Consider the following 20,273-nt stretch of genomic DNA (forward strand, 5'->3'; position numbering starts at 1 on the left):
ATCTCCCTAGTGCCTAAGTCACTTTTGGAAAATGAATCTTAGATGCTTCTGAAAATATTATCCCAGTCTATGCCAACTAGTCACCACTGTGTCAGCTATCTAGATTCTCCAAAATCATGATCAAACTCAATAACATTTTTGAGCAAAGACAATCCTAAAGATGCTCAGAACAGCAGATCTGCTACTGTGGTCCACAGGGGAAAAAACAGAAGATAACTTCCTCTCCTGTGAAGTTCTTGAGTTCTACAGAAGAGGAGAACATGGAGTTTGTGTAGTGAATGCTCTTCCAGGCATTCTGAAAGGCCCTACCAGGGAAGTAAGGGGGAATTTTAAAGTTAGACATACACTGTGCACTAAAAAATGTTACAGAAATAGAGTCTGTGTAGCTGCTCTTCTGATGCACTATACAGATGCTTCTGTGCTTTTGTGAGCCTCAGGATCTCTCAGGAGACAAGCAGCAGTCAGAGATGGGGGGAGGCTAAGTCCAAGCACCAGCAGCTCTTTGGTGTTCAGTAGGGCACTGACAGAGAAGGGCAACCATTGACACTACAGACATAATACTGTCAGCAGTGAGATATTTGTGGAGAGAAACTGGATTGGAGTTCAGTTAATTTAAAGCTTCAAGCTTTATGTGCATGAAATGTAAGCACTGAACCGACTGAGCCCTAGACCAGTTTGCCTCTTCAAACATTAAGATTTCAGAAGTGTTTACAAACAAGGGCATCCCAGCAACCTGTGACCTGCCATGCTCTTAAACTGCACATGGCCCTTTCCCCAGGCTTCGCTCCACCCCATGTTTGTGTCATGAATGTCTTAATGATAGTTTTTTTATGTCAAAGGTGTTAGCCAATGTCATTGTCCTGCTGATAATTTTAAATGGCACCCTCATGGACAGTGATTCAGTCAGTATGAAAGCTGATAACTTAGCTTCAAATGACCAGTCTTGAACCCAAGAATCTGCTGGGCCAGGGTAGGTCAATGCTGGCCTCTCTGCTGCTGGCACAGCAGGGTTCCCCTCCAGAGACAGCAGAGGGGCCAGCAGTGACCAAGCAGGGACTGGAGGGAGCACTTGGAGGAAGAGACAGGATGGCTGCAGAGCCCCTCAGTCAGGGACCAGGAATGCACCGACCCTTATGGCCACCGGGCTGCACTCCTGGCCCGGTGTTTCACAGCTATCCTGCCTCTTTCCCTGAGCAACTTGCATCCCTACTCCTCCCCATCCCTCCCTGAGCTTGAGTGCCACAAGTGAGCTATCTGCAGCACCCCAGAAGCTCTGGGAGGGTAAGTGAGGAGCTGCTGAGCATGGGACCCTGCTTTTCCCATGAGAGCTCCAGCATAGGAGCACCAATGGGGATTCAGGACCACAGATTTTGCCAGACTATGGAATTCTGGACTACAGAGGTAGAACCTGTACATCCAGAAATGGAAACTGGGCCAGCTCAAGAAGTTTCCACTTCTAAAGTGGGAATTTTTTTAAATTTATTTTTAAAAGGGTAACTTTTTAAGCTGTAATTTGAAAACTATTCTATCAACCCATAATTGGGAGCACAACAATTCTAATTCTCCTCAGAAACAGTCACCAAAATAATTCATGCTTAAAATATTTTACAGAACAAGATATAGGGTATCTACAGGGGAAACTAATCCTGACAGGTGAAACTTTTTGCAACCCTAGTGCCAGAATAACTTTGCTGCTTCATTAGAGATTGGAACACATGGAAGAAAGTTTCAGGAAGAAATCCCAGACACAAATATTTTCAGATAGCAATGACTGAGCAAGGTATTTAAGCACATGCAAAACTATAAGCACACAAGTCCCACTGAGATCAGACTAATCACCTGCTTTAAGTTACACATACATTCAAGAGTTTCAATAATGTAACTTATGGAACTGAACTTGGAAACCAAAAAAAATTCATCAGTGTGGAAGTTATGTTAGCATAAGCCTTTAAGAGGCAAGAATTCCATGTTCATGAAGTTTCCTTCTGTAATAATAAAACAAAAAGGGGAAAAATTCATTAAAATGCACCATGGAAATAGAATATTTACAAATGGACTTTTAGAAAAGAAATCTGTCCTAAGATGTAATGTGTGGTATAATTATAAAGATTGCCACACTGGCCTTGTGATGTTACATATTTATTTTCTAGTGAGGACTACCATGTCAAAATGTGAGCAGTTTTCATGTCTAGTGATGATCTGTCTAACTGCCAGCAATGGCAGGCTTGAACTGATGTCTAAAAAAATAAAAACAAAAACATGTTCTTTGCAATCTGAATCATGCATCATCTCCAATAATAAAGATGGAATCAGTTTTTAGCTGGTAGTTTCATTGGTGAGCCACAAATTAGAATACAAGGTGACAGGGACTGACAGTATAAAAGTATGTTTTTATCAGCAGATATATTCCGAGACACTATTACCTTGTGCATTTGGTGCATGCCCTCCTGTGGATAGTCAGTGGGCCCCATGCTAGACATAGGATGTGGGACACTCGGGGGTCCAGGACTCGGTCCCATCATGCTGTGTACTGAACCAGGAGAGGGTCCTGGTCCTGGACTAGGTCCTAGAATTGGTCCAGGTGATGGCCCTGGCCCTGGAGAAGGGCCAGGATGAGGCATTGCGCCCGGATCTGTTGGTGTGGACATCTATATTCCGTTTTTCTTCCAATCAACAGAGCAGCTCTAATTTCAAAAAGAAAGAAAACATTATATCTTACATAACATGAGGGCTAGTGGAGCAGAGTCAGTAAGCAACTATGCCTGATAAAACTTTTTTTTTTTTTTTTTTTACTAGCATCACAGACATAGGTGACTTATCATTAGCAAAAAAAATGCTTTAATGATCCTTAGCATGACAGATCAATTCTCCTGTCCTTCAAAAAGACCGTGGAAGACTAGAGGAATGAGACATATTTTGCAGATTCTGGATATATTTATATATCATCTACAGAAGCAAGGCTGATTTTTATCCCGAATTTTTTATTAAAATTTGAATTTTATTTATTTAAATTAGTTTTATTAAAATTAACCTATTTAAAACTGAATTTTAATTTGACAATGTTAAGGCCTAAGCTCATAATCTAGTTAGTACAGCCCTTTAAATACAAAAATGTAAAGTAGTGCACATTTGCTGTCAACATTTTTAAAAAGTACAACTACTCAACCAGTCAAAGTCCTTGGCTAAGGACCCATAACCAGAATTTGTTGAAGAGCTAAAATCAGCTTCTGACAGCAGCAGCCTCTTCTGCAGATGCAGAGTATTTCTTTTAGTTTATTCAATTAACTCAGTCCAATGGCTAGTTCTTTCAAAAGTTAAGTAACCAAGTAGAAATTGAAAATTTAAGAGAGCTTGTTTTCTTCTTCCAATTTATAAATAAAAGCTGTGTGTGAAAGGATGAGATCCATTAGTTCCAAGTTTTCAAGGACAGGGTGAACAGAAACAATCAATTCAATTCACAAACTACAGGTAAGTTTTGTTTAATAAATCAGCTAATTTTAATTGCAAAAAACATTTTCATAAATTTTCTTCTTATGAAATCCAGCACATTTAAAGATTCTTTTATTTAACTAAAAATATGTGTTTTAAATTATTCGGATGGAAATTCTAATTTTGAGTTTTACACAAAATGATTAACTTTTTATTTACAGTGATTTACCAGAGACTGTACCATTCACTATTTTCCAACAAGGATAAAACTTGTAAAATAAATATCAAGTTATGAAACAATTGCCCAGCTACACTGTATATAGATTTATCCTCCAGATTAGTAAAATGCACCAAATTAAGTGTAAAGACCACACTTAGTTGTCAATCGACATGTCTGAATGGTTACTGACCTGTAAGAATCAACTTTTCTTTGGGAAAATAACTGAAATGTACAACTAAGGCTAGTCTATAGAAGAATTGCTACATCCCTCCCGTCAGCATAGTAACTTTATCTTCCTGAGCAGCAGGCTATGTCGGCCAGAAATTGCACTATACACACTGATGCTTAGGTCGATGTAATTTATATCACTTGGTGGGGGGAGGGGTGATTTGTTCACATAGCTGAGCAACCTAAATTCTACTGAAGTGAGTGCTAAGGAATACAAGTCTTTAGGCACCTAATTCACATATATCTTTTGAAAATCTCTCATTATATGCCTCGCAGTTGATTGGAATGACATGCTTAATTTTGAAAATAATGTAGAATAATTGTTTCATTTTACAATTTAAAAAACCCCACAAGACGTTAATTTAAGACCTTTATTACCTTCATATGCAATAGCAATATCAAGTGCAATTCACAAAGGACAGACTGCTCTGGAGCAAACAGTTGTAATTCATTCGAGGGGTTCTGCTGATGTCAGAAACCATGAGACTTCAGCTCAACTGACTTAAAAAATAACAAGAGCCCAGAGAAAAAATTAGAGGCCTTCAAACTTACTGGAGAGCCAACTATTTTATTTATATCTGTGTACTTAACAAAACAAAACATAGCAGGATATAATCTGGGATCATACATTGTCTCTCACACTTCAGGGTCTAACATTTAGAACTTTTAGTGAAAACCTGTTGTAATATAAGGACATGGATGTCATCTAAGTCAATGAAAGGAAATAATTAGGGCATTCCCTGCTGGTTTGCCAAGAAGTAGTAATTAACTTATCTAAGACTACAACAAAAAACAATGCCTCATTTTTAAATCAGGTGCTTTTGTTTTACTGCATGGCACTAAAATATAGTGGAGTCAATGAAGTTCTGGAGAAAGAGTGATGGATCACAAGACTGATAATGGGTCATCTCCCAGGTCTAGAGTCAAAGACATGCAAACTAGCATCTAGCACACTGTTTCCCAACCAGGGCTCTGCAGAACCCTGGGGTTCCACAGACCATCATCAGGGGTTCCACAAGAAATCGTGGAATAAATAAATACAAATTTTGAAATACCACGAACAATATCCCTCAAAATATCGTCAGAATTTTTGTCGGGCAATTGGCAATATTGGAGTAATCTTTGTACGCTACCAACTGCCTCTTTGTTTTGTTTTGGTCAGTTTGTATCTAAGGTAGGGGTTCCTTGGGATATGAAAAATTATTTCAGAGGTTCCTCCATAGGAAAAAAAGTTGGGAATCACCGATCTAGCACAATCTCCTTACACTCTAGCGCAGGAGTCTCAAACTCACGATAGCGGAAGCAGTTTCACAATCAGGCAGCTGGGGATGAGGGGAAAAAAGTTTGTACCCTTCCCCAAGCCCAGACCCTACTTTGCTCTCTTCCTGCACTGCTGCTCTGCCTTCTTCCCCCACGTCATACCCCCACCCTCAAGCCCACTCCCCCAAGGGATGCAGCCTCGAGGATTACCGGAGGGGGGAGGGAAGACCTGGTGCAGGCTGGCAACAGTGTCAGGACCCTGCACTCACTGCAGCTGTGGGGAAGTGGAGTGACACAGCAGCCTGTTCCACTCAGCAGCTATCTCCCAGATCAGCTTGGTCGCTCTGCTTCACCCATGGGCTAACTTGAGCATGGGGGACTGTCCCATCGATAGGATGTTTGGAGCAGCTGCCCCGAACTATCCTATGGCCAGGATGGCTCTGCACACACTTGCCCCAGATCACAGGGACATGCCGGCAGTGATGTGGACCTAGCAGCTGGGAGGTGCTCTAGTCCTACTGAGTGTGTGGGAGGGTGGGTAGCATGAGCCTCTCCTCGAGGGGGAAGAGGGTTAATCAGCTGGACGTGTCAGGTGGGGCCACCAGACGCATGGGAAGAGGAGGGGCTGGGAGATGCCCGGGGGAAGAGGAGTACATGCAGAGAACCCAAGAGGCCTGCCAGAGGAGGAGGACCCCTGGGAGGATTTGAGGATTGGCACTGGCCCTAAGGTAAATTGATTTTGAGACCCTTAAGTAGCTGTTCAGGTGTCTCAAGCCAGTTACTAGAGGGCAGCTCTAAATCATAATTGACTTCGCTATTGTTTTCTGCTAGTTGGGATCCTAAGGACTGAATGGACATAAGAAGATTATCCTACAGTTACGTTAGACAGGAGGCCTTGAGCAAAGCAAGAGGGGAAGGTTACACTTCTGGCTGTTCCCTATTCTGTTCTGTGCACAAGAAATTAGTTTGTTGGAGCAAGATTGTTAGGACTGTAAACTTCATTGAGTTCATAAAACCAAATATTGCAAATAAGAAAGAGGTCTGTTACACTGAGAGCACTCCCCTATTTCTCCCCTTTATTTCGGTGTTGTCAGGAGTTGTTTTTACAAGCTTTTATTTATAAACTCTCTAGTGTTATGTTTTATTATTTATTTCTCTACTTTAATACAAGACAACAGATTGGAACAAGTGCTGTTGAACTTACTTAAAATAAACTACCTTGGGAGCCCACTCCTTGCAGAGTGAGACATAGTGATATCTCTGAAGCTTTACTGTTCAAAACAAAAGATAACAACAGAACACCACAGGGTCTAATTAGTCCCTCTATAATCCCATGGCATGTCCACAAAAAGAATCATGTTTGTAAATGATCACAGCTGTATACAGCTTCTTAGAGGCTTGCAATAAGATTGTTCTTGGCACCAAAGATATTTCCACACAGCAAAAGGAGTTTGTATAAGGGATATCCACCATGCTGAAATATGCAGCATTAGGACCTTTTTATGGTTGTGTCCCTATACCATGCATGTCAGACACATTTTAACAAGCTACTACCTAGCAGCAGCAGCACCACTACCATGATTACGCTGCATTTAACAGAAACTATGCAATCAATGTAAAAGTGCCATAAATATTTTCCTTGCACAGCATCCTGAGATCCAGTATCTCATGCATTACTTGTACCTAAACTTTTTCCATTAAATAGGATATCAAACTGGGGATGTTAAATATCAATTAATTGAACAGTCAATTAATCTCATGAATTCTTACAGGTTAGTTGACTATTCTATAATCCCCTGGGATGGGGTTGGCAGCTAGTATGCTCTGGCCCCACTCCTGGGGAGCCTTCTGCCCCCCTATGCTGCTGCAGCTCTGTAAGAGGCAGCAGAGTGGGCTGCCAGGCAGGAAATGGTCAATATCAGTTTAAAAACCAGCTCCCCATTGCAGACTGGCTCCCCATTGCGGACAACAGCCCCTGTCAAGGGGGTGGTCTGAGCTCCCAGACCCAGAGTGAGCTGGAACTGAGCCGGGCTGCCTGCCCACCTGGCTCCTAATACATTTTAAATGCAGACCCACAGTAGAGGCAGGTCCTGGACCCAGCATAAGCCAGGCTGCTGGCCAGCCTACTAAAAAATTTACTGGCAGAGGAAACTTGTGTAGTCTGTACCACTAAGCTATGAGCTTTTGCTTATCGGTTCATCAACTATACTATTACATCCTTACATCCCTATTTCAAGCACTCCCTTTATATTCACATTTATTTCAAACTTAATTTTGAGTTTTCATAAAAATTAATTGGCTTCAGATACAGCTGCATGTAAATTGTAAGATTATTTATATGTACATTAAAAAGTTCATGTAAGAGAACTTAGAAGATTTAATATTAATTTCTAATGGAGTACCAACTGCCTAAGCTGTAAAAAACAATCACTACATAAGTGAATCCCACATGCCGTACTCCAGTGGCTCCCAACCTTTTTTATACTGTGGACCAGCAAACCCATGCACAAACTTTTGGCGTGCAGGTAACATTTAATTTGCACATTTGCATATTCATTTGCATTTAAATAATGAATATCCAAATATGCAAATAAAATATTACCACTCTGCCAAAAACCCCAGCCCCCAAAGCCGCCACAAACAGCCAGCTTCAGCTCTAGCAGTTGTCATATGGCAGGCAGCTGCCACAGCTGAAGCTAGCTGTTTGCAGCAGTTCTAGGGGCTGGGTTTTTGGCCCCCTTAGCCTTCCAGTGCCAACCATTGACCCCAGAGTCCCCTGCACTCATCCCCCCCAGTGCCAGTCCCTCACCCCAAGTGCCTCAGTGCCAGGCCCCTGCCCTTTAGAGCTCCCCACCACCAGACCCTCCAGTGCCAGCCCCCAGATCCCAATATTAGCCCTGTCCCCAGAGCCCGCGAGCACCAGCTCTGCCCCCATAGCAGACCCCACTACTATGAATCCTCCAGTGCCAGATCCCCACCCCGAATGCCTCAGTGCCCCCCAATGTCAGCCCCCCACCTCTTAGAACTGCCCACCCCTCAGCGCTCCCCAGTACTAGCCCCGTCCACAGAGCCCCCCAGTATTAGCTTTGCTCCCAGACTCCTTTCCCCTCCCTCGTGCCAGCCCCCCTGCCTTTTACCAAGGAAGTACTAAACTGCATAGACCGCAGCAGAATCAGGAAGGGCTCTGGTGTGTCTATATAAGAACAGTCCTACTAGGTCAGACCAAAGGTCCATTACTTCTGTATTCTATCTTCTCACAGTGCCAATGCCAGGTGCCCCAGAGGGAATCAACAGGACAGGTGATCCATTCCCTGTTGCACAGTCCCAGCTTCTGACAAACAGAGGCTAGGAACACCATCCTTGTCCATCCTAACTAACAGCCATTGACGGACTTATCCTTCATGACTATATCTAGCTTTTTCTTGAACCCTGCTAGTCTTGACCTTCATAACATCCCCTGGCGAGGAGTTCCACAGGTTGACCGCATTGTGCAATTTGTTTTAAACCTGTTAATTTCATTTGGTGACCCCTAGTTCCTGTATTCATGTGTGTGCTGGAGATGAAGTTTCCCTTGCGTATAGAAGAAGAGAGAATGGCACGTGGCAAACTTATGTTCATGGACTGAGGGAGAAAGCAATCTGGCTTTCCTTCCCACAAATATATATTTCCTTTTCTGTGTTTGCAGTCTATACTGGGAAGCAGGTGGTGACTGGTCTCACCCTAGAGATGCATGCTATCCTCCCTTTTAATCTTACATTATCTGTATCTGCCACACCATAGGCAAGATACAGGAAGGAGCTCATGTCAGTATGGCTCCTGTTAAGCTAAATGAGGATGGGAGGTGAGTAGGGTCCTACCAAATTCACAGTTCATTTTGGTCAACTTCACAGTCACAGGATTTTAAAAATAAAAAAATTGTATTATTTCAGATATTTAAATTTGAAATTTCACAGCGTTGTAGCTGGAGGGGTTCTGACCCAAAAGCAAGTTGTGGGGGGTGGACAACTGGCAAGATTATTGTGGGGTGGAAGGGACTGTCACCGTATTGCCACCCTTACATCTGCACTGTTGCTGGTAGCAGCACTGCCTTCAGAGCTGGGTGGCCAGAGAGCAGCAGCTGCTGGTTTGGAGCCCCTCTTTGAATGCAGTGCTACTATCAGCTGCAGTACAGAAATAAGGGTAGCATGATAGAGTATTGCCACCCTTACTTCTGTGCTGCTGCTGGAGGGGTGCTGCTAGCTGCTGCCACTCTAACCATACAGTTTGAGACTATTGCTCTCACCTATGAAATCTGTACTATGTATAGGTTAAAAGTACACAAAAAAAACAGATTTCACAGTAGAGACCAGATTTCATGGTCCCTGACACATTTTTCACCATGGAGAATTTGGTAGGGACCTAGAGATTAGGCGAAGCCCTCCTGGGGATCTGCCGGTTCTGTAGCCAGATCCTACAGCCTTTTTGGTAACAGGCAGTGTTGCCTGGGGAACAGAATGCTTGTATTCTGTAGGATGTTCACAAGTTACCAGGGCCGGACAAATACCTTGATCACAAAACGTTTGACACTTCTGCTTTATGTGCATCCAGAAGACTTCACTCATGCAGATTGTAACAAGAAGGCTGGGAAAGCACAGACAGAGATAGTCAATTATTTTTCGTCCAGGTCCAAATTTCTTCGTTAAGGTATAAGTAAAGTCCAGAAAAATAATAGGTAAATAAAAAGATTTAGGGATCTGTTTAAAAGGCAATCTGGATTTGGCTTGTAGTATGCCCATTGACTACCTCTGTCCAAGGGCTACATCAGCCGTAAAATCCCGATAAATCAGTTAACTAGTTAAACATTAGGTTAACCTAACACTTAATCAGTTAACCAACTAAGCGGGATCCAGGCAGGGGACCACTCCACACCAGCTGGAGCAGCCCCCAGTGTGCGGGGCTCCCACTCCCAGTCTCACATTGGGCTGACTGCAGGTTCCTGGCCCCAGCTGCGGGCCCTGTGGCAGGCTACGGGCAGAGGTCTGCTCCAGGGGAACCAGTTAACCGTTACCCAGTAAGCATCACCGGGTAAGAGTGATGCTTCTGAGTAAACAGTTAACCAGTTACCTGTTCACAACCCTAGCCCCAATTATAGGACAGCTACGTTGAATCAGGTGATCTCAAATAAAAAAGGCAGCAGGAAGCCAGAAGGAAGGGAGCTCCTGCAGTGAGAGAACTTCAGAGTGACACTACATAGAAAGAGGGTCTCCTGTAGTGATCCCTGAAGGAAAGACAGTTCCTCAGGAAACCTGAGCCCAACTTAAGCCTAAGTAGAAGATTGTGGGTGTGTTTTTGAGAACTTTGTTAATTTAAGAAAACATCAAGAGACTATGGAGTTTGTTGCAGGAGCCCTACTTTAGGGTAACACAAGTGCAGGGCACAGCAGAGACAACTCTAGCTATGAGGAGGCATGTGGTTGGCACTGTCACCAGTGTTCTTGGGTGCTACTAACCAATACATAAAGAACAATGTAAGAGTTTCAATGGCACTTGATGTTTAAACACCCTTAGTACTAACTGAGCACACATCATGCATAGAGCACCACATTAAGATAAATAGTCCACAATGAAAGTCACAAATAGCTCTCAACAAAGGATGTAAAAGGTTAGCCCATTAATAGGTAAGCCTCACCCTTAACAGGATGAGGCTTAGCAGTTATGGTTAATTGGTAGGGGCTGGAGCATCCCCCCATCCACCCTAGGCAGGGCTGCTCCAGTCCCGCAGGTGCTCTGAGCGGATGGCCCTTTAGGGTTGGAGCTACAGCCAGGGCTGCCTAGTGGCTGCCCTGCTGCTTCAGCAGCCAGAGCTGCATGGCAGGAGGCTGTTCCAGGGGCCATGGCTGTTCCAACAGCTGCAGCTGCATGGCGCAAGTGCCATGGCAGCCAGGGCTGCTCCAGGTGCCCGGGCTGCTCTGGATGCAGGGGCCACGTGGTGGGCGGCTGTTCTGGCATCCATGGATACTCCGTGGATTGGAGCCTCATGGTGGGCAGCTGTTCCCAGAGCCAAGGCTGCACTGGGGGCCAGGGCGAGGGTTGTGTGGTGGGCAGCCACTCTGGGGGCCGGGGCCACATGGCAAGAACCTGCGCGCAGGGCCTGGGCTGCTCAGCAGTAGGCATGTGAACATGTAATCGACTACATGATTAACTGATAAGCCTGGGGCTTATTGGTTAATCCTGTCAATCACACACATTCCTTCCGCCCACAGAGGCAGGAGTCAGTGCCTGTGGGGAGCCATCTTTTAAGCCAGCTCCCCACAATCACCAGATCCCACATAGCCATCTGCCTTACCCCTATAAGAGGCAGCAGTGTGGTAGGGGGAGATAGGGGAGGCTGCTGCGGAGCAGCATCTGTCCGCTGCGGGTCCCGGTTTGCCGCAGACACAGGCTACTCCGTGGGATTCTAGCGCAGCCCCTGTCCATGGGGAGCGGACTCCCCCTTTCCCCCCCGCAGACAAGGGCTGCCCCCTCAGTATCACAAGTAGCAGTGCTGGATGGCAGGGAGTTCTGCGGGAGTGGGTCCAGGAGTGCACTGGCTGCTGGCCCCACCTCTGGACACTATAGAATAATCATGTAACTGATGTTAAGCTGTGTGGTTACACGATTATTCAATTACATAGTACCTAACATCCCTACTTGGCAGGTGGCTGTTCCAGGAGCTGGGGCTGCTCTGGGGCCGCTCTGGGGCCCGGGGCTGCTCCAAGGGCCAGCTCCAGCCCTTTGCCAGGTCTGGAGCCATGGTCAGGGCTGCATAGTGGCTGCCGGGCTGCTCTCTGAGCAGGCTGCATGGCGGGGGGCTGTCAAAGCAGGAGGCGGGCTGCAGTGCGGCTGCTCCTGGGGCTGGGGTCACGGCCAGGGCCAGACTGTGGTGCAGCTGCTCCTGGGGTTCAGGCCCCCTGCAACCTTCTTTGCCTGCTCCTGCACCTTTCTTTCCCCTTTCAAAGCCCCTTGTTCTCCCCATTCCCTGCAGTCTTCCCCCTCACCCGGCGCCCCACGTCACTGCCCCACCCCTAGCACCTCACTCCCTGCAAACACAGGACGCTGTCAGCAGCTTCCCTCTGCCCCAGGTGGGGACTCACAGCCAGCATCCTGGGGCAGTCCCTGCCCTGCTTACAGGCTGCCCCAGGAGAGGCGCTACTGGGGGGGGGGGTTGGCGAGCACATCTCACTTTCTCCCCACAAGGTGGGGGGAGGTGCTACCTGGGAGCAGGGTTCAGGGTGTCTTTGCTGGAAAAGTCTCTCAGGGAGCAGCACCACTGGTGGGTGCCACGGTGGCACACATCTGAAGAGCACATGACCTCAATGTTGAAGCACAAGACAAAACTCACTCTAATCATAGATGGAAAATCTTAGAGGGAAAACTGGCAGAAACAAATGAAATAGGCAGAACAAGCCACTGTTGTGACCAGGAAATCCAAGAATAGCAGGAGTCTCTAAAGATCTCAGAAACTACAGACCACTTTTTCATGGAACAGATATACTCTGCCCTTCACCAACAACAGAAAATTGATCTTCTCCAGTCAACCCAGACTGGGTCTCAGCCAGATTTGGAAAAGCAAAGAAAGACTCATGGAAAGGCTGTACCAAACTGAGTGTCAGCAGTACATGGGCAATGGTTGAATATAGGGCAAGCCCCCAGACCTGCTCCCAGCCCTACCTCTTCTGCCTGGGCCTTGCTTTCCCTCCCCGCCCCCTCGCCATAGGAGCCAAGCACCAAAGGAGATGGAGCAGCACACAGCCCCAGCCTTACCAACCCTAGCACCACAGGGAGGCCAGGTGGCACATGGCACCAGCCTCCCTGAGCCCAACACCACAAGGAGGACAGGTCGCACTTGCCCCAGCCTCCCCAGTTCTGGAGCACAGGGAGAGCCAGCAGCGTGTGTCTCCAGCCTCCTCAGCCCTGGAGCACGGGGAGGGCCAGCGGCACACCCCCAGGCTCCCCAGCCCTGAAGAGGGCTGGCAGAGTGCATCACCAGCTTCCCTGGCTATGGAGCACAAGGAAGGTGGATGCTAGGGGCAGCCACACTCCACCTTCAATATGCCTACAGCAGGTGTCCTGGAGGCACAGTGTAGGTGGGGCCAGGTTGGCGGTGTGGGAAGGCAGTGCCTTCTCCCGCTTACCATACCAACCACCCATGCCAGGCAGTCTCACAATGTTATGATGTCACAACATTCTATAGGGAAATGATGACCAATCAAACCATCTCCCAAATGAAGTCACAGCCAGCGGGAGTTTTAAACAGCTACAACAGAAAATCATGATAGTTTGTTATACTGAAAGCAATACAAGAGTGCATCACCAGCTTCCCTGTAAACAAAAGTAATTCCATTTATACCAATGGAACACATTTATGCCAGCTGATGAGCTGGCTTCTTATATTGCCGGTCCCCGAGTTGCGAACAGTCGACTTAGAACCATTCGCAGTTATGACCGAAGCTGTCTAAATGGCGGACCCTGAGTTACAAACGCGATCTGCGCTTACAAACAGCGCGGTCGTGTGTAACTCTATGGGGTCTGACTTACGAACGAAACGGACCTACTGCTTGGTCCGTAACTGGTTCGTAAGTCGGGAAGATGCTGTATTTAAGTAATTCATGACAGAGAGCACTTCTGGAAGACAACTTGCAGTCTGAAGTACAAACTAGAGGAGCTAGACCTTGTCTACACTACCACGGGCTGTCAAACTAAGTTACACAACTTCATCTATGTGAATAACATAGCTGAAATCAGCACACTCAGGTCTGCTTACTGCAGTAAAGATCCTGTGGTAAGTCAACAGCTGACACTCTCCCATTGACTACACTTACTCTCATTTTGGTGGAGTACTTGAGTTAACAGGAGAGAGCTCAGCTATGGATTTATCACATCTATACTAGATGCAATAAATCAACTCCTACTGGATTGATCTCTGCCCGTTGATCCAGCAAGTAGTGAAGCTGCCGGCAGAAATAAGTCAACTTAACTGCCTAGCCTGATTCTAAGATCAAGTCCTCTCCACAAAAAGTCTGCATGTGAAGTTAGTAGCACTCTTCAGTGATACACATGTGGATTATACTGTACTTAGGGCAGGGGTGGGGAATGTTTTTGGGTCGAGGGCTGCTGACCCACACAAAAATGAGTCAGGGCCGCACTAGGGATGTAAGCAACTAGTGAACCAGTCGACTACCCGATAAGCATATGCTTATTGGGTAGTCGAGTAGCGACTCGAGTAGTCGCTTCCCCTTCCCACCCTTTATCAGAGAGAGGCAGCAAGGAAGAGAGTAGGGGCCAGTGCTGGGGGGGAGCCGGCTTAAAAGCTGATTCCCCCCCAGCATTATCTCCAAGGGGACAGAGGAGGCACAGGTGTCCTGGCTTGTACCAGGTCCCAGAAGATGCGCCTCTGCTTATTAAATGTATTAAGAGCCACCGCACTTTTAATACATTTAAAAAGCAGAAGCACAGCGGAGGGAAGAGGGAGGACTGGGAGTGAGCCAGGAATCAGCTGTCCCGGTTCACTCCCGGTCCCCTCCACTGTACCTCTGCCTCCCCTGCCTCTCAGAGATGGTGCTAGGTGGGTACCAGATTTTAAGCCCGGAAACTCTTAATACATTTAAAAGACAGAGGCATAGTGGGGGGACTGGGAGTGAGCTGGGACATCTAATTCCTGGCTCGTGTCTGCTTTTTAAATGTATTAAGAGCCTGGTGACTCTTAATGCATGTAAAAAGTAGAGCCGCAGAGGGGCTGGCTCCCAGGCCAGGAGCTAACCCCGCTGCAGCTCTGCAGTTTCCCCCCTTATCGACTAATCAAGTAGTTGATGAAAATTCCCTCAATTTAACATCCTGGGTCACACACAAGTGAGAAGTGAAAAACAAACAAAAAAAAAAACCCTCACTGATGCGGCCCAGGACTGAGAAGCAGAAAGATGCTCCTCACAATCCCCCCACACAGCAGAGGTTAGGGGGACCCAGGCTAGTAGATTTTGTGTGCTCCAACCCCCCAAAGGGATGGCGGGGGGGGGGGGCAGAAGCACCATAGGCATCCCAATTCTGGGGGGGAGCCCCAATCCTCAGAGGCCAGATCCAGGCAAGCCGGGGGCCACATGTGGCCCCCAGGCTTTAGGTTCTCCACCCTCCTGGCTTAAGGGGACTGAAGGCTTTGCTGATTGGTTAAGGATTAAGTTACTATACTATGACCTTTTCTATACAGATTCATCACTGTTATTGAATGTCCTTTGTCAGATTCTGAAGAAATGAGCCATCAATAGAGGTGAGGGAAAACAACTCATGTGAAAATTACAAACTGCCTGGTCTTCATTAGGATTTTGACTTGAATTTCCTAACTTGAGTTAAACATAACCTTTTTTTCTTCTGTGAAAACAAAGTCAAGTGAAGACAAGGCAGTTTGTAATTTTCACAAGTTAGGTACTCAACAAACTTTTTAGTCTTTGCTGAGCTTTTACCGAGAACTAGCTAACTCAGATTAAGTATTCACCCATTTTTCCCGGTGAAGACATAGATTGTGTACTTTCCCAAATCTATTGTTAAAATTACAGGTAGATACACTAGCCTTCAGAAACCTGTTTCGCAAAAGGCCTTTTCTATCCTACAAAATAAGAAAGAAGATGATGGAGGAGTAAAAGAGACTTTTGAATGTGAAGAGGGGCCTTTAAAAGTATCAAACAAAAATATTCCATTCACATCCCAATGTCATTGTCACCTCATGTTTGCAAACTACTAAACTTGTGTGTTAAAATGGGGATTTGCTCCCTCATTTTCCCATCCTCTATTTTATCGTTAACCAGAGTTTGCCTGCCACCATTTTCATTACAAGTTATCTCTAGGTCACAATCCTGTATTTATCACTTCAGTAGAGAAATCAGAAAAAAAGACATTGAGCAGAGGTCTAGGAGGCTTTCTGTATGCACAATCATCATCAATAGCATCAAAAAATACACAGAAAGCATTTTAATGATTCGTGGAAGGCAGTCTCATTTGCTCTCTAGTGACAATTCCCCTGTAAAAAGGGATTACATCAATAGGGACTATAATTTGAGAAAGAGTGCAGGCTTTTTTATAAAAGTTACTACTGTGCACCTTCTGATCTTAACATCAAACAAAAACTGAAAAATAAGACATTTGCAGATGTTAATTTTAGTTACAATTCTGTCAAGAATATATTAAATAGAATTCCAACATTCACAATATAAAAGTGCTAGCTGGGTCACTTTTTTCTTGTCAATCTCAAGCTCAGGCATTGGTCAAAGTACTTTTCAGACTTGACGAGAAATGCTCAAAGACCATTTTAGAAACGAATAAAAGAAAAAGATCTAAGAGTGCTTTGAACACATTCTTGTGGTGCATATTTTCTATGAAACACCATAGTAATGCTTTTCCTGAAGCTGGGACATAACTCATAAGAGACATACTGTATTTAACAAAGCATTACCTTCACTTCTGTCAAGTCCACATGTGTTACATGATATTCCTAACTTTGAATTTATTTAAAAATGCTCATTAATTGTAAGATCTTTTTGCTCATACTGCTGATGTATTACATATGGACATAAAACTATTCTGTAATCTTGTCCTTTTGGTACACCATTTTTTTCTTTGATTAACAAAAGGACTCAGAAAAAAGTCAATGAGAATAATAGGGCAATTAGGTTCCCAAAGAGAAAGTGTGCCTTGATTTGCATAACAATACACTAACTCACTCAACAAAAGCTGCCCCTCCTCCTAACGTGTAATTGGTATATACTACCAAAGGAATGGAATTCTGGCTTAACATTCATTGTCCAGCTCCAGACCTCCAGGGTTAGTGGCTGTAACTAAAGGATACTGAAGCAACATTGTTGTTGTTGTGTTTTAATGGAAAGAAAACAATGCTATACATGATATACCTGGAATGTGCTTTTTTAATAAAAAAATTAACCTCAGTATTTAATTTTAACCTCAGTGCTATAATTTTCAAACCTTTGTATCTAACTGGTTAGTAATTTGCACAGAGAGTTAGCTAAAATCTTAATCAAAATAATTATAAGAAAAGAATGGAATCCTCTCAAACATTTGCAAATCTTCATTAGTAAAAAGGAAGGGTAAAACTGCAAGCAAAAAGGAAAACCAGATCAAATACAATCTACAAAGATTTAATCAAAATACGCATTTAATAATAGTGGCATTAATTTATGTCAACCTAATTATTTATTGCAGTGAAAACCTAATTCACCAATATCTTTTTGCTAGTCTGTAGTATTTGTAGCTAAACTATCATTCTGTTTGGAGAAACCAAAACAAGAACATTATAAATTTCCTCTCCTCTGTTTGCAAAGTAAGCTTTCAAATAGGTTTTAATCAAACTGGAGAGGGGGAGAAAACAGCAAGTATTGTACACACATTCAAACTACTGATTAAAAATATGAAAGGGAATCCAAACTGAACTATTCCCTAGCCCAAGATCTTGAGGCAGCTAGTGAATGGAAGTTTTCTGACTCGGATTTCTTCATTAAATCTTAAGCATATGCTTTTAATACCCCATAGAGAATCTTCCGGGAGTTTTGCATAGGCCTCAAGTTTTTATCTACAACACACCCTGGTGCTTCAAGTCACACACACACACACAGAAAAGACACAAACACGAGCAAGCACATTTAGCAGAGACATATTTTTTCCTCCTCCCTTTCTGGAAAGTTTTAGACCGATCGACAGAAGCTAAAAATCCATTTCGCACGAGCCAGCTCCATTTCCTTCTCTTACTTTACAGAGCAATGGCTGCAGAGCTTTCGCTTGGTGGGTTAAGAGACCTTTACCTTAATGAAGTGGCAGGCAAACAACAAATCTAGGCACGCACAAGGTGGTTTAGAAGCCAGATGCAGGGACTGAGAGCATGTTTCACCGCAAAGCTAGGCCTGTCTCTCCCCTTCTTCCCTCCGTCATCATGTCATGCTGATCAAACATGTCTGTGTGTGAGAGAGAGCGAGAGTCTGTATTTGGCGGCTGTGACTTCCTGATTCTCCGCTGCTGATCACACACACAGGGAAAAAAAAAATCCCCAACCACCACTAAACCTCGCCTCTTCCTCTCTCCAAGCAGACACAGAGAAGCTAGCTCAAGCTGCCCGCCTCCTCCACCAGACTCACTCAAACGCACAGCGACCAGTAACAAACTGCAACATTTGCTGCAAGCCCCCCTCTTCTCCTCCTCTTCACTTAATCATCAACAGAAAACTTTTTTTTGCAACCAAAAAATGCCCCTCCCAAGGTGCGGAGATGAGACTCCTTTTTCCACACACAACACAAATCTAGGCTATGTTCAATCCCCTACTACACCCCCCCCCCCCCATGACTGACAGATTTTTCGGTGCATACCGGAAATAAAATGGTTTTTTGTTTGCTTTGAAGGTGATTATAAAAATTGGAAGCGTTTCTGCCACTCTCTGCTTCCTAGCCTGCTGCAAGGGGGGGGGGGGGGAGGTTGCAGGCAAAGGGGAGGGAGAGAAGCTATTTTAGGAAGTGAATCGCGACACCTTTACAGCAGAAGAGGAGCGACTGACTAAAAGCGTCGGTGTGTTGTTTGTAATTGCATAGAGACCCGGTGACTAAACTGTGAGCCAACAGGACCTGCAGCCCCGGCTCGTGAAGTCCCGGCCCCCACCTTCCTTTCCTCTGTCTTCTCCCCGCCCTCCCGGGGGGGGGGGGGGGGTAATGTTTGTGACAGTCAGACAGGGAGATTATCCGGATCATGGCCTCCTTGGCTTTGCTGGTTACCGCTGCTACTCTAACGAGCACCCTCCCCCCCCGCCACACACACACACACACACACACACACACCCTCCCGTTTTTCTCCTCCCCCCTTCCTCAGCGACGTCTTTTCAATATTTACGTTAAGAAAAGGACCCCCCACAAAGGGCGACCCCCCCCCCCCGCAAAACACCTACCAACTGCAACGCGACTCCCCCCCCCCCCCCTTCCCCAGGGCAGGACACAGTGAACTTCAACATGCACCACTCAGCAGCGCCGCCACATGCACCAAATTCACCCCCCTGCATGCCGCTGCCGGGAGGCGGAAAAAGGGGCACAATCTCCCCTCCAAAACACAGCCCGAGCCGCCGACGGGGAGAGGAAGCGGAGCCCCGTCCAGCCGCCCCGGCCCCAAGCTGCTCCTCCAGGGGGGCTGTTGCTTCTCGGGGTCTATTTCTGTCTCTGCCCGGAGCCCTTTGCAAAGGCTCGCTTCAGCCGCGGCCCTCGCCAAGGTTGCGAGAGCAGCTGGTGACTGTTATTTACGGCTGGCTCGGCTCGCCAGTCGCCTCCTTTTAAAACACATCGCTGGCGAGGAGCGTCCCCGGTGCCCTCCTCTGCCAGCCCCTCGGCGCGGCGCAGCTGACTCCGGAGTCAGGCGCCGGGTTCCTTTATTTGTAATTGCAATGTCCCCCATTATCGGCGCCTAAACTTTCTTCTCTCCCCGCGGGGGGGAGAGGGCCGTGCCCGGCCTCCGGGGCCGGGAGAGACGCGTGTCTTGGGGAAGGGGGCTCCGTGCGTGCGTGTGCCACCAGTAAACACCACCAAAGGCGACGGGCGAATGGTGCAGGTTGCGAGTGCGTGAGCAGCCGGCTGCAGGGCAGCCCCGGGGCGAGAGGGGAGTCAGCAGGGAGATTTACCTGGCTCCAGAAGTGTGGCGTGCGGGAGGGCTCCCCTCTCTCCCTCCGAGTCACCCAGAGTACAGCGCCACAGAGAGAGGGGCTAGATTATGAATATGACTTCATTGATGACAGCCATTCCCTCCTCTTCCTAAACTCCTGCCCCTGGCTCCGCCCCCTGCTTCCTCCTCCCCAGCCCGACACCACCGCTCAGGAAGCGCCTCCGCCAGTGGCTCCTCGCCGACAGAGCGCCCGCCCCGCCTGCAGAAAGGCCGAGCGCATTGGCGGCCGGGCTCTGCCACTCTGCCTGCCCCCAGAGGAGGAGGAGATGCACAAGAATGTGGTCGTGGGGAGCGAGATGCGCGTGTGTGGCTATAAATGTGCTCCATACAGTCCCCCCTCTGTTTGTGCCTGGCTGGATGGGTGTGCAGGGGTAGACGGCGGCTGCAGGCTGAGTTTCTTGACCCGGTCCCCCTCGCTTGGGCTCCTGGCG

The 20,273-nt window shown here is 46.4% G+C and overlaps 1 protein-coding gene across 4 annotated transcripts in view; it reads right to left on the minus strand.

The window, feature by feature from the left end:
- SMARCA2 (SWI/SNF related BAF chromatin remodeling complex subunit ATPase 2) overlaps positions 1-19,961 on the minus strand; it is a 187,991-nt gene extending 168,030 nt beyond the window's left edge. The window contains exons 1-4 of one of the 4 annotated variants that reach the window (XM_075931662.1): positions 19,802-19,961; positions 17,955-18,104; positions 4,256-4,378; positions 2,424-2,684 (exon numbers count right to left, since the gene is read on the minus strand). In XM_075931662.1, coding sequence (XP_075787777.1) covers positions 2,424-2,648 — 225 coding nt within the window. In that variant the 5' untranslated portion in view covers positions 2,649-2,684; positions 4,256-4,378; positions 17,955-18,104; positions 19,802-19,961. The remainder of the gene's footprint in view (positions 1-2,423; positions 2,685-4,255; positions 4,379-17,954; positions 18,105-19,801) is intronic. The other 3 variants (XM_025188130.2, XM_075931661.1, XM_075931664.1) reach the window with 3 other exon arrangements.
- Positions 19,962-20,273: the final 312 nt, after the last annotated feature.

This window comes from Pelodiscus sinensis, chromosome 6 (assembly GCF_049634645.1).
Source record: "Pelodiscus sinensis isolate JC-2024 chromosome 6, ASM4963464v1, whole genome shotgun sequence".
Lineage (NCBI taxonomy): Eukaryota > Metazoa > Chordata > Testudines > Trionychidae > Pelodiscus > Pelodiscus sinensis.